The 16,844-nt window shown below is 56.1% G+C and overlaps 1 protein-coding gene across 2 annotated transcripts in view; it reads right to left on the bottom strand.

Annotated features, from left to right (window-relative positions):
- Nucleotides 1-16,844, bottom strand: part of cmtr1 (cap methyltransferase 1) — a 224,636-nt gene that overhangs the window by 150,304 nt on the left and 57,488 nt on the right. For both annotated transcript variants that reach the window (XM_068028382.1, XM_068028383.1), the window contains 2 exons: nucleotides 7,789-7,987; nucleotides 4,933-5,051 (listed from right to left, as the gene is read on the bottom strand). In XM_068028382.1, coding sequence (XP_067884483.1) covers nucleotides 4,933-5,051; nucleotides 7,789-7,987 — 318 coding nt within the window. The remainder of the gene's footprint in view (nucleotides 1-4,932; nucleotides 5,052-7,788; nucleotides 7,988-16,844) is intronic.

The following is a 16,844-nucleotide window of genomic DNA, read 5'->3' as shown; positions in this document are numbered from 1 at the left end:
GAGGGCGCCAGTCAGCTCCGCCAACGTGAGCGGAGCCTCCAATCCTTCGGCGCCCTCCGGGCTGACCTGCGGCAGGTCCTCCCACAAAACTCTGCGCGCATCCTCGCTGGACGGATCCGGAGAGAACAACGCACTGTAATACGTCCGGACCAGGAGGCCCATTCCCTCCGGATCCGTGATGGAGGATCCGTCGTCGGCCAGCAGCTCGACGAGCTGCTTACGGACCCCCCGCCATTTTTCCAGCGAGTAGAAGAAGGGTGAGGCGCGGTCCAAATCTTCCAGGATCTGGATCCGCGACCTCACGTACGCGCCTCGGGACCCTATGAGCTGCAGGTTCCTCAGCGCGCCCTTCTTCTCTTTGTACGCCTGCCACAGGGCCGGGTCCGCGACGGCATGACCGAGGCGGGATTCCAAGTCGAGCACCTCCCTCTCAAGGCGCCCGACCTCGGCTTCCCGCCTCTTGGTCGACCCCTTCGCGTACTCCTGACAGAAGACGCGGATGTGAGTCTTGCCCACATCCCACCATAGCCTCAAGGAGGGGAAGCCCCCCTGCTTCCTTCTCCAGTCGGCCCAGAATCGACAGAACGAGTCCCGAAATCGCACGTCCTCCAGCAGCCGGTTGTTAAAGTGCCAGTACGCGGACCCCGCCCGCGTGCGGAGCGGAGTGAACTCCGCCCACACCAGGCGGTGGTCCGAGCACGGCACCAGCCGCATGGAGGCCGCCGAAACGCGGGAGACGTACGCCTGCGAAATGTAGAGGCGGTCGATTCGCGACCCCCCTCCTCCAGACCTCCACGTGAAGGCGCTGGAGTCGGGATGGAGATTCCGCCAGACGTCCACCAAGTTAAGGGAGCTGATCAGTCCCCTCAACTTCTCCACCGACGCTTGGCCGCGCTGGGGACCGGAGCGATCCCCCACCTCGAGGGTGCAGTTAAAATCCCCCCCGAGGATGATGCACTCGCCGCTATCGATGGAGCTCAAGAGAGCGGACACTTCTTCAAAGAAGCGCGCTTGCAAAGCGCCGGGCCTGGGCGCGTACACGTTCACAAAGTGGAGCGGCACGCTACCCAGGCGAACGGCGAGGTGGAGCAAGCGGCCCGGCACTAGCTCCTTGACCCCCAAGATCTCCGGCTGAAAAGTCGGGGCCAACAAGATCGCCACCCCACTAGAAATAGGGGTGAGGTGACTCATGTAGACCCCACCCTGCCACTCCAGGAGCCAGGTGGCTTCGTCTCCCGGAACGGTGTGGGTTTCCTGCAGAAAGCTCACCGCGTATCTCCCTTCCCTAAGGACTGAGAGATTGTGAAATCTGCGGTGAGCCCCTCTGCTGCCGTTGATGTTGAGGCTGGCTATGGTTATCTTCATGTCAAAGGTACTTAAAACCCGTCACCAACAGCTCACTGTGAGGAGGGAGTGGAAGTGCACCTGGCCCTCCACTCCCCCAGCAACCCATTGAGGAACACATTAAAACGGCGCCTCTCAACCAGTTTCACGTCCGCGCGCTTGCCCGCTATCTTAAGGGCGGCACGGACGGACTGGATGATCAGCGCCAGATTCGACCAACGGTCGAGGGCCAGCTGAACTTTATTGCGGCAACCTCTGCAAGCCGCGAGGAAATCCCGGAGTTCCGCCGTGGGGATGAGAGGAGATTCGGTGGGAGGCACGAGGGACTCCACCACCTCACTGGCGATGGAATCAAGATCATCCTCCGTGCCCCGCACCGAATCCCCATCCTCCTCCGGGTCGTCACCGCCAGCGGCCAACACATCCACCACACACTGTGGGGCGGACGTCCCGGCCGCGCCAGCTGGTCCCGCCTCCGTCACGATCCCACCCCCAGGATCGATGGCGGAGGAGTCCTCTCTGGGTTCTATTGTGAAACTGGAGCCTGTAGGCACCAGCGGTTCAGGACCCCCCTCCACCTCCATCCCCAGGCCAATGACTGGTCCAGGGGAGACAGAAGATCCGGACTCCGGGAAACCAGCCGGAGCCGAGACCGGAGGCGGCGAGAGGAGGCCATCTCCCGCTCCGCCAGCACCCACAGGCCCAGCAGATGGGGCAGCATTCTCAGTTATAACTAGGTCGGGTGTCTCCTGGTTGGTGGTGGACTCCGGCTGGGAGGCCCGACCCTCTGGGGCCTCGCCCTCCCCTTCATTCAGGACACCCGACCCAGTAGCAGTGGCGGAATGGGCGGTTTCCCCAGGCTCCCCCACCACAAGCAGGGCCCCACTTACTCCTTCAGGAGGGGCCTCACGTACCGGGGCCATCCCCTCCCCTCCATCCTGAGGAATAGGGAGCACCTGCCCGGACTTTGCAGCCTTGGTGGTGGCGGTAGGGGGCACCTGAGGACCAGAAACAGGAGGCAGCTCCCCTCCAACAGATGGGCCCTGCACCTCAGGGCCCTGTGTTATTTCTGTGGAGGGGTGCCTTCTCCTCTTTTTCGCACTTGGGCGCGGAGACTCAGAGACCTCCATGTCATCAGAGGCCTCCGCCTCCGCACCCTTTTTTCCTTTTTTAGTCACCCTGGGCCTGAGCCCAGCCCTGGGACAGGTGGACTCCATGGGAATGGGCTTTGGGCTGAGCTCAGGCTCGGGTTGAGTCAAAGTGTCCAGGGGACGCGCCTCACGATGTTTCTTTTTTCCCCGCGTCTTCCTTCCGCTCGGACGGACGCTCCCCTCCCCGCCAGAGGCTGTGAAAACCACAGCCTCCGGAACCGACTGAGCGGTGTCTGTTGGATGTGCGGGGGGAGTGGGAGGAGGTGCTGTGGAACCACTCTGGGCCGCCGAGGTGGAGCTGGCGGCCGGGAGGTTGGGGCAGTTCTTACGAACATGCCCCACCCCCTTGCAGACGTGGCACCGCGCCCCATCCGAGGTCCAAAAGACGCGGTAGGCCGTCCCCTGGAACTCCACATTAAATTGGCCCTCCGTGTCCTCCTCCCGCGCCAGCTGCATAAATAACTGGCGGCGGAAGGAGTAGACATGTTGGAGGCTGTGCTCCCGAAGACCAAGCCGGACTGGGGTGATCCCCGACCTCACCTCCCCCAGATGGTGCAGGTGGGGGAGGAGGAGCTCACTGGGAATGAAGGGTGGGACGTTGGACAACATTATCCGATGCGCAGTGGCCCCCAGAGGGTCCACTGGCAGGAAGGTCCCCCCCACAGTGAGCCCTTTACTCAGGGCCAGGGACACCGCCCGCTCGGTCTTCAAAAAGAACACAGCCTTCCCATACATCTTTGAGGCCGCAACAATGGCCGAGGGGCCGACAACCACGGCCATTGCCTTAACGCAGGCCTCAATAGACATGTTGGGGTGGGGATAGCTCTTCACCCCATGGCTGCATGTCAATAATTGAAAGGGTGACGGGGCCACGTGGGCAGCCACAGAAGCTGCAGCTGCGTAGGTATGAGAAGGCCCCGCCACCGGTGATGATGGGCTTGCCATGGCTCAAGAGCCAAACCCACCCCCAAATTGCAGGTAAGCAAACAAACAAACAAAGAAACCAACTAGGAGGTTTGGGGAGAGGCTGAGGGTACACAGGAAATGGGAAAGACAGGCTGCAAGCGATGACTTTGCTTTTTTTTTTCCCCTTAAAGGGTGGTACTCAGAGCACTGTAAACACTTCTGGTCTTCCGGTCTTCTGGTTGTGGGAGGGGTCTTCACCTGGGTCAGCCGAAAGCTGCCCAGGCTCTCGTTCGATCCTGATGTCTCTATTAGCCAGGCAGCTTCAGCTGACTCAGGCTGGGCAAATGGGGTGGGGAGGGAGCTTCCCTGCAACTTTAATGCAACTGCACAGCTCCCTACAGAATTGTATAGCCCCCACCCCTTGTTCTTCTGGCCTCTTTCACCTCCCACAACAGTCCAAATGAAATGAAAGCTTGGTACTCGACACCCACCTCGAAATACAGCCTTTTTCAAAGTCTTTCCTCCTCTGCAGCAAAAGTTGTTGAAAAGTTTTTGCAGTTCTTGCAGTTCCCTCCTCAGCACTCCTTCTCCAGCAGCACCTCCAGCAACTGACTGCAGCACTGTCAGCTGCACCTCGTTGATGCACTCAGCACTCAGTATTCCCAATCACAAAGGAGCCAATCCCAGTGCTGTACCTGTCCTGGGAGTGTTTGATGGGGACAGTGTAGATGGAGCTTTACTCTGTATCTAACCCCCGTACTGTACCTGTCCTGGGAGTGTTTGATGGGGACAGTGTAGATGGAGCTTTACTCTGTATCTAACCCCCGTACTGTACCTGTCCTGGGAGTGTTTGATGGGGACAGTGTAGAGGGAGCTTTACTCTGTATCTAACCCCGTGCTGTACCTGTCCTGGGAGTGTTTGATGGGGACATAGTAGAGGGAGCTTTACTCTGTATCTAACCCCCGTACTGTACCTGTCCTGGGAGCGTTTGATGGGGACAGTGTAGAGGGAGCTTTACTCTGTATCTAACCCCAGTACTGTACCTGTCCTGGGAGCGTTTGATGGGGACAGTGTAGAGGGAGCTTTACTCTGTATCTAACCCCCGTACTGTACCTGTCCTGGGAGTGTTTGATGGGACAGTGTAGAAGGAGCTTTACTCTGTATCTAACCCCCGTACTGTACCTGTCCTGGGAGCGTTTGATGGGGACAGTGTAGAGGGAGCTTTACTCTGTATCTAACCCCAGTACTGTACCTGTCCTGGGAGCGTTTGATGGGGACAGTGTAGAGGGAGCTTTACTCTGTATCTAACCCCCGTACTGTACCTGTCCTGGGAGTGTTTGATGGGACAGTGTAGAAGGAGCTTTACTCTGTATCTAACCCCCGTACTGTACCTGTCCTGGGAGTGTTTGATGGGACAGTGTAGAGGGAGCTTTACTCAGTATCTAACCCCCGTACTGTACCTGTCCTGGGAGTGTTTGATGGGACAGTGTAGAGGGAGCTTTACTCAGTATCTAACTCCGTTTTACCAACCCCGTCTGCCATGAGGAAGTGAACTCCTTTCCGCTCTGTGTTCTCCAGCACGAAGCGACGGAACTCGCTGATATTCTCTGGCCGTGTGATGTCACCATCGCCATCGACACCCCCCTCACCTGTGGACCAACCAGAGAGAACAACAGAAAGAATGACACTGTGACAAAAATAGAGGAAAACAGTGTGGCCAGGCGTGTCCAAGGGACATGGCGGACACACTGGAGCAGTGGAGTGAGGCGATGACACACATAAAAGACAGAGAGGGTGTGAGGGTGCATGGGGCAGAGAGAGAGAGAGAGGAAAGAGCATGCCTGCCGGAGGAAAGACAGAGGGCAGTTGAGGAGGGCGTAAACCAGCATGGCAGTGGGAGGACGAGGGGGACGGGCGGAGCAGGGATAAGACGAGGACGCAGGGAGGGGGCAGGGCGAGCGAGCTGGGGGGGGGGGGGTGGGGGGGAGGGAAGAGGGGGAATGAGGGCGAGCGGGGGGCGGGAAACGCGCAAGGGAGAGGGATGGAGGGAGGTGAGGGAATCATAGTGGCCGGGTGAGAAAGACGGAGGGGAGGCAGGGTGAGAGAGAAAGGGGGGGGTCGGGTCGGGCGTGAGAGAGGGAATGAGGGAGGAGGGGCCAGGGTGGAAAGAGGGAATGAGGGAGGAGGGGCCAGGGTGGAGAGAGGGAATGAGGGAGGAGGGGCCAGGGTGGAGAGAGGGAATGAGGGAGGAGGGGCCAGGGTGGAGAGAGGGAATGAGGGAGGAGGGACCAGGGTGAAGGGAGGGAATGAGGGAGGAGGGGCCAGGGTGGAGAGAGGGAATGAGGGAGGAGGGGCCAGGGTGGACAGAGGGCATGAGGGAGGAGGGGCCAGGGAGGACAGAGGGAATGAGGGAGGAGGGGCCAGGGTGGAGAGAGGGAATGAGGGAGGAGGGGCCAGGGAGGAGGGAGGGAATGAGGAAGGCGAGGCCAGGAGGCAGAGAGGGACTGAGGGAGGAGGGCCAGGGTGGAGAGAGGGAATGAGGGAGGAGGGGCCAGGGAGGAGGGAGGGAATGAGGAAGGAGAGGCCAGGAGGGAGAGAAGGACTGAGGGAGGAGGGGCCAGGGTGGAGGGAGGGAATGAGGGAGGGGGGGCTAGGAAGGAGAGAGGGAATGAGGGAGGAGGGAGAAGGAGCCAGGGAGCAGGGAGGGAATGAGGAAGGCGAGGCCAGGAGGGAGAGAGGGACTGAGGGAGGAGGGGCCAGGGTGGAGAGAGGGAATGAGGGAGGAGGGGCCAGGTTGGAGAGAGGGAATGAGGGAGGAGGGACCAGGGTAGAGAGAGGGAATGAGGGAGGAGGGACCAGGGTGGAGGGAGGGAATGAGGGAGGAGGGGCCAGGGTGGAGGGAGGGAATGAGGGAGGAGGGGCCAGGGTGGAGAGAGGGAATGAGTGAGGAGGGACCAGGGTGGAGAGAGAGAATGAGGGAGGAGGGGCCAAAGAGGGAATGAGGGAGGAGGGGCCAGGGAGGACAGAGGGAATGAGGGAGCAGGGGCCAGGGTGGAGAGAGGGAATGAGGGAGGAGGGGCCAGGGAGGAGGGAGGGAATGAGGAAGGCGAGGCCAGGAGGGAGAGAGGGACTGAGGGAGGAGGGCCAGGGTGGAGAGAGGGAATGAGGGAGGAGGGGCCAGGGAGGAGGGAGGGAATGAGGAAGGAGATGCCAGGAGGGAGAGAGGGACTGAGGGAGGAGGGGCCAGGGTGGAGGGAGGGAATGAGGGAGGGGGGGCTAGGAAGGAGAGAGGGAATGAGGGAGGAGGGAGGAAGGGCCAGGGAGCAGGGAGGGAATGAGGAAGGCGAGGCCAGGAGGGAGAGAGGCACTGAGGGAGGAGGGGCCAGGGTGGAGAGAGGGAATGAGGAAGGGGGGGGCGCCAGGAAGGAGAGATCAAATGAGGGAGTAGGGGCCAGGGAGGAGAGAGGGAATGAGGGAGGAGGGGCCAGGGTGGAGGGAGGGAATGAGGGAGGAGGGCCAGGGTGGAGGGAGGAAATGAGGGAAAGGGGGGCCAGGAAGGAGAGAGGGAATGAGGGAGGAGGGGCCAGGAATGAGAGGGGGAATGAGGAATGAGGGAGGAGGGGCCAGGGTGGAGAGAGGGAATGAGGGAGGAGGGGCCAGGGAGGAGAGAGGAAATGGGGAGGAGGGGCCAGGGAGGAGAGAGGGAATGAGGGAGGAGGGGCCAGGGTGGATAGAGGGAATGAGGGGCCAGGGAGGAGAGAGGGAATGAGGAAGCAGAGGCCAGGGAGGAGGGACTGAGGGAGGAGGGACTGAGGGAGGAGGGACTGAGGGAGGAGGGGCCAGGGAGGAGCGAGGGAAGGAGGAAGCAGAGGCCAGGGAGGAGAGAGGGAATGAGGAAGCAGAGGCCAGGGAGGAGAGAGGGAATGAGGAAGCAGAGGCCAGGGAGGAGAGAGGGAATGAGGGAGGAGGTACCAGGGAGGAGAGAGGGAATGAGGAAGGAGGGGCCAGGAAGGAGAGAGGGAATGAGGAAGGAGGGGCCAGTGGGAGAGAGGGAATGAGGGAGGAAAGGCCAGGAAGGAGGGAATGAGGGAGGAGGGGCCAAGGAGGAGAGGGAATGACACGGGGGGGGGGGAGCTGGGAAGGAGACCGGGAATGAGGAAGGAGGGGCCGGGTGGCAGAGAGGGAATGAGGAAGGAGTGGCCGAGGAGGAGGAGGAATGAGGGAAGAGGGGCCGGCGGGAGCACGAGGGGGGGACCAGGAGGGGAACTGAATACATGGCAGTGCCATCATGCGGGCACTGAGCTGATAGAGGAAGTTCACAGGGTAAAATGTGCCCAAGCCCCACCCGGGTCACCCTCCCAATCCTGACCTTTCACCGTATCTCACCGTAATATGGTTCAAATAACTCGCTTGATGCCGCAAAAAAATCCTCCAACTTGAAGTCATTGGGACCTTTCAGGGTCATTCCAAAGCCCTTGGCATGCCAGCGTCTCCTCCAGAGCACGTACTCAGAGAAACCGCCCGGACCTGCGCACACATCAGCAAAGTACAGCAACTCGCTGTCCTTATCACGAACCAACGATTTCTGGGAAAAGAATCCACAGTCAACACACAGCAGCACACTCGATCCAGAGAGAGAGCGAGAGAGAGAGAGAGACAACACACAGCAGCACACTCCATCCAGAGAGAGAGAGAGAGAGACAACACACAGCAGCACACTACATCCAGAGAGAGAGAGAGAGACAACACACAGCAGCACACTCCATCCAGAGAGAGAGCGAGAGAGAGAGAGACAACACACAGCAGCACACTCCATCCAGACAGAGAGAGAGAGAGAGAGACAACACACAGCAGCACACTCCATCCAGAGAGAGAGAGAGAGAAAACACACAGCAGCACACTCCATCCAGAGAGAGAGAAAGAGAGAGACAACACACAGCAGCACACTCCATCCAGAGAGAGAGAGAGACAACACACAGCAGCACACTCCATCCAGAGAGAGAGAGAGAGAGACAACACACAGCAGCACACTCCATCCAGAGAGAGAGAGAGAGACAACACACAGCAGCACACTCCATCCAGAGAGAGAGAGAGAGAGAGAGACAACACACAGCAGCACACTCCATCCAGAGAGAGAGAGAGAGAGAGAGACAACACACAGCAGCACACTCCATCCAGAGAGAGAGAGAGAGAGAGACAACACACAGCAGCACACTCCATCCAGAGAGAGAGAGAGAGAGACAACACACAGCAGCACACTCCATCCAGAGAGAGAGAGAGAGACAACACACAGCAGCACACTCCATCCAGAGAGAGAGAAAACACACAGCAGCACACTCCATCCAGAGAGAGAGAGTGACAACACACAGCAGCACACTCCATCCAGAGAGAGAGAGAGAGAGAGAGACAACACACAGCAGCGCTCTCCATCCAGAGAGAGAGAGAGAGAGAGACAACACACAGCAGCACACTACATCCAGAGAGAGAGAGAGAGACAACACACAGCAGCACACTCCATCAAGAGAGAGAGAGAGAGAGAGAGAGAGAGACAACACACAGCAGCACACTCCATCCAGAGAGAGAGAGAGACAACACACAGCAGCACACTCCATCCAGAGAGAGAGAGAGAGACAACACACAGCAGCACACTCCATCCAGAGAGAGAGAGAGAGAGACAACACACAGCAACACACTCCATCCAGAGAGAGAGAGAGAGAGACAACACACAGCAGCACACTCCATCCAGAGAGAGAGAGAGAGAGAGACAACACACAGCAGCACACTCCATCCAGAGAGAGAGAGAGAGAGACAACACACAGCAGCACACTCCATCCAGAGAGAGAGAGAGAGAGAGACAACACACAGCAGCACACTCCATCCAGAGAGAGAGAGAGAGACAACACACAGCAGCACACTCCATCCAGAGAGAGAGAGAGAGAGACAACACACAGCAGCACACTCCATCCAGAGAGAGAGAGAGAGAGACAACACACAGCAGCACACTCCATCCAGAGAGAGAGCGAGAGAGAGAGAGAGACAACACACAGCAGCACACTCCATCCAGAGAGAGAGAGAGAGAGAGAGAGAGACAACACACAGCAGCACACTCCATCCAGAGAGAGAGAGAGAGACAACACACAGCAGCACACTCCATCCAGAGAGAGAGAGAGAAACACACAGCAGCACACTCCGTCCAGAGAGAGAGAGAGAGAGAGACAACACACAGCAGCACACTCCATCCAGAGAGAGAGAGAGAGAGACAACACACAGCAGCACACTCCATCCAGAGAGAGAGAGAGAGACAACACACAGCAGCACACTCCATCCAGAGAGAGAGAGAGACAACACACAGCAGCACACTCCATCCAGAGAGAGACAACACACAGCAGCACACTCCATCCAGACAGAGAGAGAGACAACACACAGCAGCACACTCCATCCAGAGAGTGAGAAAACACACAGCAGCACACTCCATCCAGAGAGAGAGAGAGAGACAACACACAGCAGCACACTCCATCCAGAGAGAGAGAGAGAGAGAGAGAGACAACACACAGCAGCGCACTCCATCCAGAGAGAGAGAGAGAGAGAGACAACACACAGCAGCACACTACATCCAGAGAGAGAGAGAGAGACACCACACAGCAGCACACTCCATCCAGAGAGAGAGAGAGAGAGAGAGAGAGACAACACACAGCAGCACACTCCATCCAGAGAGAGAGAGAGACAACACACAGCAGCACACTCCATCCAGAGAGAGAGAGAGACAGCACACAGCAGCACACTCCATCCAGAGAGAGAGAGAGAGAGAGAGAGAGACAACACACAGCAGCACACTCCATCCAGAGAGAGAGAGAGACAACACACAGCAGCACACTCCATCCAGAGAGAGAGAGAGACAGCACACAGCAGCACACTCCATCCAGAGAGAGAGAGAGACAACACACAGCAGCACACTCCATCCAGAGAGAGAGAGAGAGACAACACACAGCAGCACACTCCATCCAGAGAGAGAGCGAGAGAGAGAGAGACAACACACAGCAGCACACTCCATCCAGAGAGAGAGAGAGAGAGACAACACACAGCAGCACACTCCATCCAGAGAGAGAGAGAGAGACAACACACAGCAGCACACTCCATCCAGAGAGAGAGCGAGAGAGAGAGAGACAACACACAGCAGCACACTCCATCCAGACAGAGAGAGAGAGAGAGAGACAACACACAGCAGCACACTCCATCCAGAGAGAGAGAGAGAGAGACAACACACAGCAGCACACTCCATCCAGAGAGAGAGAGAGAGAGAGACAACACACAGCAGCACACTCCATCCAGAGAGAGAGAGAGAGAGACAACACACAGCAGCACACTCCATCCAGAGAGAGAGAGAGAGAGACAACACACAGCAGCACACTCCATCCAGAGAGAAAGAGAGAGAGAGAGAGAGACAACACACAGCAGCACACTCCATCCAGAGAGAGAAAACACACAGCAGCACACTCCATCCAGAGAGAGAGAGAGTGAGAGACAACACAGAGCAGCACACTCCATCCAGAGAGAGAGAGAGAGACAACACACAGCAGCACACTCCATCCAGAGAGAGAGAGAGACAACACACAGCAGCACACTCCATCCAGAGAGAGAGAGAGAGAGAGAGAGACAACACACAGCAGCACACTCCATCCAGAGAGAGAGAAAACACACAGCAGCACACTCCATCCAGAGAGAGAGAGACAACACACAGCAGCACACTCCATCCAGAGAGAGAGAGACAACACACAGCAGCACACTCCATCCAGAGAGAGAAAACACACAGAAGCACACTCCATCCAGAGAGAGAGAGAGAGAGACAACACACAGCAGCACACTCCATCCAGAGAGAGAGAGAGAGAGAGAGAGAGAGAGAGAGACAACACACAGCAGCACACTCCATCCAGAGAGAGAGAAAGAGAGAGAGAGAGAGACAACACACAGCAGCACACTCCATCCAGAGAGAGAGAGAGAGAGACAACACACAGCAGCACACTCCATCCAGAGAGAGAGAGAGAGAGAGAGAGAGAGAGAGAGACAACACACAGCAGCACACTCCATCCAGAGAGAGAGAAAGAGAGAGAGAGAGAGACAACACACAGCAGCACACTCCATCCAGAGAGAGAGAGAGAGAGACAACACACAGCAGCACACTCCATCCAGAGAGAGAGAGAGAGAGAGAGAGAGAGAGAGAGACAACACACAGCAGCACACTCCATCCAGAGAGAGAGAAAGAGAGAGAGAGAGAGACAACACACAGCAGCACACTCCATCCAGAGAGAGAAAACACACAGCAGCACACTCCATCCAGAGAGAGAGAGAGTGAGAGACAACACAGAGCAGCACACTCCATCCAGAGAGAGAGAGAGAGACAACACACAGCAGCACACTCCATCCAGAGAGAGAGAGAGAGACAACACACAGCAGCATACTCCATCCAGAGAGAGAGAAAACACACAGCAGCACACTCCATCCAGAGAGAGAGAGAGACAACACACAGCAGCACACTCCATCCAGAGAGAGAGAGAGAGAGAGAGAGACAACACACAGCAGCACACTCCATCCAGAGAGAGAGAGACAACACACAGCAGCACACTCCATCCAGAGAGAGAGAGAGAGAGACAACACACAGCAGCACACTCCATCCAGAGAGAGAGAGAGAGACAACACACAGCAGCACACTCCATCCAGAGAGAGAGAAAACACACAGCAGCACACTCCATCCAGAGAGAGAGAGTGACAACACACAGCAGCACACTCCATCCAGAGAGAGAGAGAGAGAGAGAGAGACAACACACAGCAGCGCACTCCATCCAGAGAGAGAGAGAGAGAGAGACAACACACAGCAGCACACTACATCCAGAGAGAGAGAGAGAGACAACACACAGCAGCACACTCCATCCAGAGAGAGAGAGAGAGAGAGAGAGAGAGAGAGAGACAACACACAGCAGCACACTCCATCCAGAGAGAGAGAGAGACAACACACAGCAGCACACTCCATCCAGAGAGTGAGAGAGAGACAACACACAGCAGCACACTCCATCCAGAGAGAGAGAGAGAGAGAGAGAGACAACACACAGCAGCGCACTCCATCCAGAGAGAGAGAGAGAGAGAGACAACACACAGCAGCACACTACATCCAGAGAGAGAGAGAGAGACAACACACAGCAGCACACTCCATCCAGAGAGAGAGAGAGAGAGAGAGAGAGACAACACACAGCAGCACACTCCATCCAGAGAGAGAGAGAGACAACACACAGCAGCACACTCCATCCAGAGAGAGAGAGAGACAGCACACAGCAGCACACTCCATCCAGAGAGAGAGAGAGAGAGACAGCACACAGCAGCACACTCCATCCAGAGAGAGAGAGAGAGAGAGACAACACACAGCAGCACACTCCATCCAGAGAGAGAGAGAGAGACAACACACAGCAGCACACTCCATCCAGAGAGAGAGCGAGAGAGAGAGAGACAACACACAGCAGCACACTCCATCCAGAGAGAGAGAGAGAGAGACAACACACAGCAGCACACTCCATCCAGAGAGAGAGAGAGAGACAACACACAGCAGCACACTCCATCCAGAGAGAGAGCGAGAGAGAGAGAGACAACACACAGCAGCACACTCCATCCAGACAGAGAGAGAGAGAGAGAGACAACACACAGCAGCACACTCCATCCAGAGAGAGAGAGAGAGAGACAACACACAGCAGCACACTCCATCCAGAGAGAGAGAGAGAGAGAGACAACACACAGCAGCACACTCCATCCAGAGAGAGAGAGAGAGAGACAACACACAGCAGCACACTCCATCCAGAGAGAGAGAGAGAGACAACACACAGCAGCACACTCCATCCAGAGAGAAAGAGAGAGAGAGAGAGAGACAACACACAGCAGCACACTCCATCCAGAGAGAGAAAACACACAGCAGCACACTCCATCCAGAGAGAGAGAGAGTGAGAGACAACACAGAGCAGCACACTCCATCCAGAGAGAGAGAGAGAGACAACACACAGCAGCACACTCCATCCAGAGAGAGAGAGAGACAACACACAGCAGCACACTCCATCCAGAGAGAGAGAGAGAGAGAGAGAGAGACAACACACAGCAGCACACTCCATCCAGAGAGAGAGAAAACACACAGCAGCACACTCCATCCAGAGAGAGAGAGACAACACACAGCAGCACACTCCATCCAGAGAGAGAGAGACAACACACAGCAGCACACTCCATCCAGAGAGAGAAAACACACAGAAGCACACTCCATCCAGAGAGAGAGAGAGAGACAACACACAGCAGCACACTCCATCCAGAGAGAGAGAGAGAGAGACAACACACAGCAGCACACTCCATCCAGAGAGAGAGAGAGAGAGAGAGAGACAACACACAGCAGCACACTCCATCCAGAGAGAGAGAAAGAGAGAGAGAGAGAGACAACACACAGCAGCACACTCCATCCAGAGAGAGAAAACACACAGCAGCACACTCCATCCAGAGAGAGAGAGAGTGAGAGACAACACAGAGCAGCACACTCCATCCAGAGAGAGAGAGAGAGACAACACACAGCAGCACACTCCATCCAGAGAGAGAGAGAGAGAGACAACACACAGCAGCATACTCCATCCAGAGAGAGAGAAAACACACAGCAGCACACTCCATCCAGAGAGAGAGAGAGAGAGAGAGACAACACACAGCAGCACACTCCATCCAGAGAGAGAGAGAGAGAGAGAGAGACAACACACAGCAGCACACTCCATCCAGAGAGAGAGAGAGAGAGAGACAACACACAGCAGCACACTCCATCCAGAGAGAGAGAGAGAGACAACACACAGCAGCACACTCCATCCAGAGAGAGAGAAAACACACAGCAGCACACTCCATCCAGAGAGAGAGAGTGACAACACACAGCAGCACACTCCATCCAGAGAGAGAGAGAGAGAGAGAGAGAGAGAGAGACAACACACAGCAGCGCACTCCATCCAGACAGAGAGAGAGAGAGAGACAACACACAGCAGCACACTACATCCGGAGAGAGAGAGAGAGACAACACACAGCAGCACACTCCATCCAGAGAGAGAGAGAGAGAGAGAGAGAGAGACAACACACAGCAGCACACTCCATCCAGAGAGAGAGAGAGACAACACACAGCAGCACACTCCATCCAGAGAGAGAGAGAGAGACAACACACAGCAGCACACTCCATCCAGAGAGAGAGAGAGAGAGACAACACACAGCAGCACACTCCATCCAGAGAGAGAGAGAGAGAGACAACACACAGCAGCACACTCCATCCAGAGAGAGAGAGAGAGAGACAACACACAGCAGCACACTCCATCCAGAGAGAGAGAGAGAGAGAGACAACACACAGCAGCACACTCCATCCAGAGAGAGAGAGAGAGAGAGACAACACACAGCAGCACACTCCATCCAGAGAGAGAGAGAGAGAGAGAGACAACACACAGCAGCACACTCCATCCAGAGAGAGAGAGAGAGAGAGAGACAACACACAGCAGCACACTCCATCCAGAGAGAGAGAGAGAGAGACAACACACAGCAGCACACTCCATCCAGAGAGAGAGCGAGAGAGAGAGAGAGACAACACACAGCAGCACACTCCATCCAGAGAGAGAGAGAGAGAGAGACAACACACAGCAGCACACTCCATCCAGAGAAAGAGAGAGAGACAACACACAGCAGCACACTCCATCCAGAGAGAGAGAGAGAGAGTAAACACACAGCAGCACACTCCGTCCAGAGAGAGAGAGAGAGAGAGACAACACACAGCAGCACACTCCATCCAGAGAGAGAGAGAGAGAGACAACACACAGCAGCACACTCCATCCACAGAGAGAGAGAGAGAGAGAGAGACAACACACAGCAGCACACTCCATCCAGAGAGAGAGAGAGACAACACACAGAAGCACACTCCATCCAGAGAGAGACAACACACAGCAGCACACTCCATCCAGAGAGAGAGAGAGACAACACACAGCAGCACACTCCATCCAGAGAGTGAGAAAACACACAGCAGCACACTCCATCCAGAGAGAGAGAGAGAGACAACACACAGCAGCACACTCCATCCAGAGAGAGAGAGAGAGAGAGAGAGAGAGAGACAACACACAGCAGCGCACTCCATCCAGAGAGAGAGAGAGAGAGAGACAACACACAGCAGCACACTACATCCAGAGAGAGAGAGAGAGACAACACACAGCAGCACACTCCATCCAGAGAGAGAGAGAGAGAGAGAGAGAGACAACACACAGCAGCACACTCCATCCAGAGAGAGAGAGAGACAACACACAGCAGCACACTCCATCCAGAGAGAGAGAGAGAGAGAGAGAGAGAGACAACACACAGCAGCACACTCCATCCAGAGAGAGAGAGAGACAGCACACAGCAGCACACTCCATCCAGAGAGAGAGAGAGACAACACACAGCAGCACACTCCATCCAGAGAGAGAGAGAGACAGCACACAGCAGCACACTCCATCCAGAGAGAGAGAGAGACAGCACACAGCAGCACACTCCATCCAGAGAGAGAGAGAGAGAGAGACAACACACAGCAGCACACTCCATCCAGAGAGAGAGAGAGAGACAACACACAGCAGCACACTCCATCCAGAGAGAGAGCGAGAGAGAGAGAGACAACACACAGCAGCACACTCCATCCAGAGAGAGAGAGAGAGAGACAACACACAGCAGCACACTCCATCCAGAGATAGAGAGAGAGACAACACACAGCAGCACACTCCATCCAGAGAGAGAGCGAGAGAGAGAGAGACAACACACAGCAGCACACTCCATCCAGACAGAGAGAGAGAGAGAGACAACACACAGCAGCACACTCCATCCAGAGAGAGAGAGAGAGAGACAACACACAGCAGCACACTCCATCCAGAGAGAGAGAGAGAGAGAGACAACACACAGCAGCACACTCCATCCAGAGAGAGAGAGAGAGAGACAACACACAGCAGCACACTCCATCCAGAGAGAAAGAGAGAGAGAGACAACACACAGCAGCACACTCCATCCAGAGAGAAAGAGAGAGAGAGAGAGAGACAACACACAGCAGCACACTCCATCCAGAGAGAGAGAGAGAGAGAGAGAGAGACAACACACAGCAGCACACTCCATCCAGAGAGAGAGAGAGTGAGAGACAACACAGAGCAGCACACTCCATCCAGAGAGAGAGAGAGAGACAACACACAGCAGCACACTCCATCCAGAGAGAGAGAGAGACAACACACAGCAGCACACTCCATCCAGAGAGAGAGCGAGAGAGAGAGAGACAACACACAGCAGCACACTCCATCCAGACAGAGAGAGAGAGAGAGAGACAACACACAGCAGCACACTCCATCCAGAGAGAGAGAGAGAGAGACAACACACAGCAGCACACTCCATCCAGAGAGAGA

Source organism: Heterodontus francisci, unplaced genomic scaffold, assembly GCF_036365525.1.
Source record: "Heterodontus francisci isolate sHetFra1 unplaced genomic scaffold, sHetFra1.hap1 HAP1_SCAFFOLD_786, whole genome shotgun sequence".
NCBI lineage: Eukaryota > Metazoa > Chordata > Chondrichthyes > Heterodontiformes > Heterodontidae > Heterodontus > Heterodontus francisci.
This window is presented reverse-complemented; position numbering and strand designations above follow the sequence as displayed.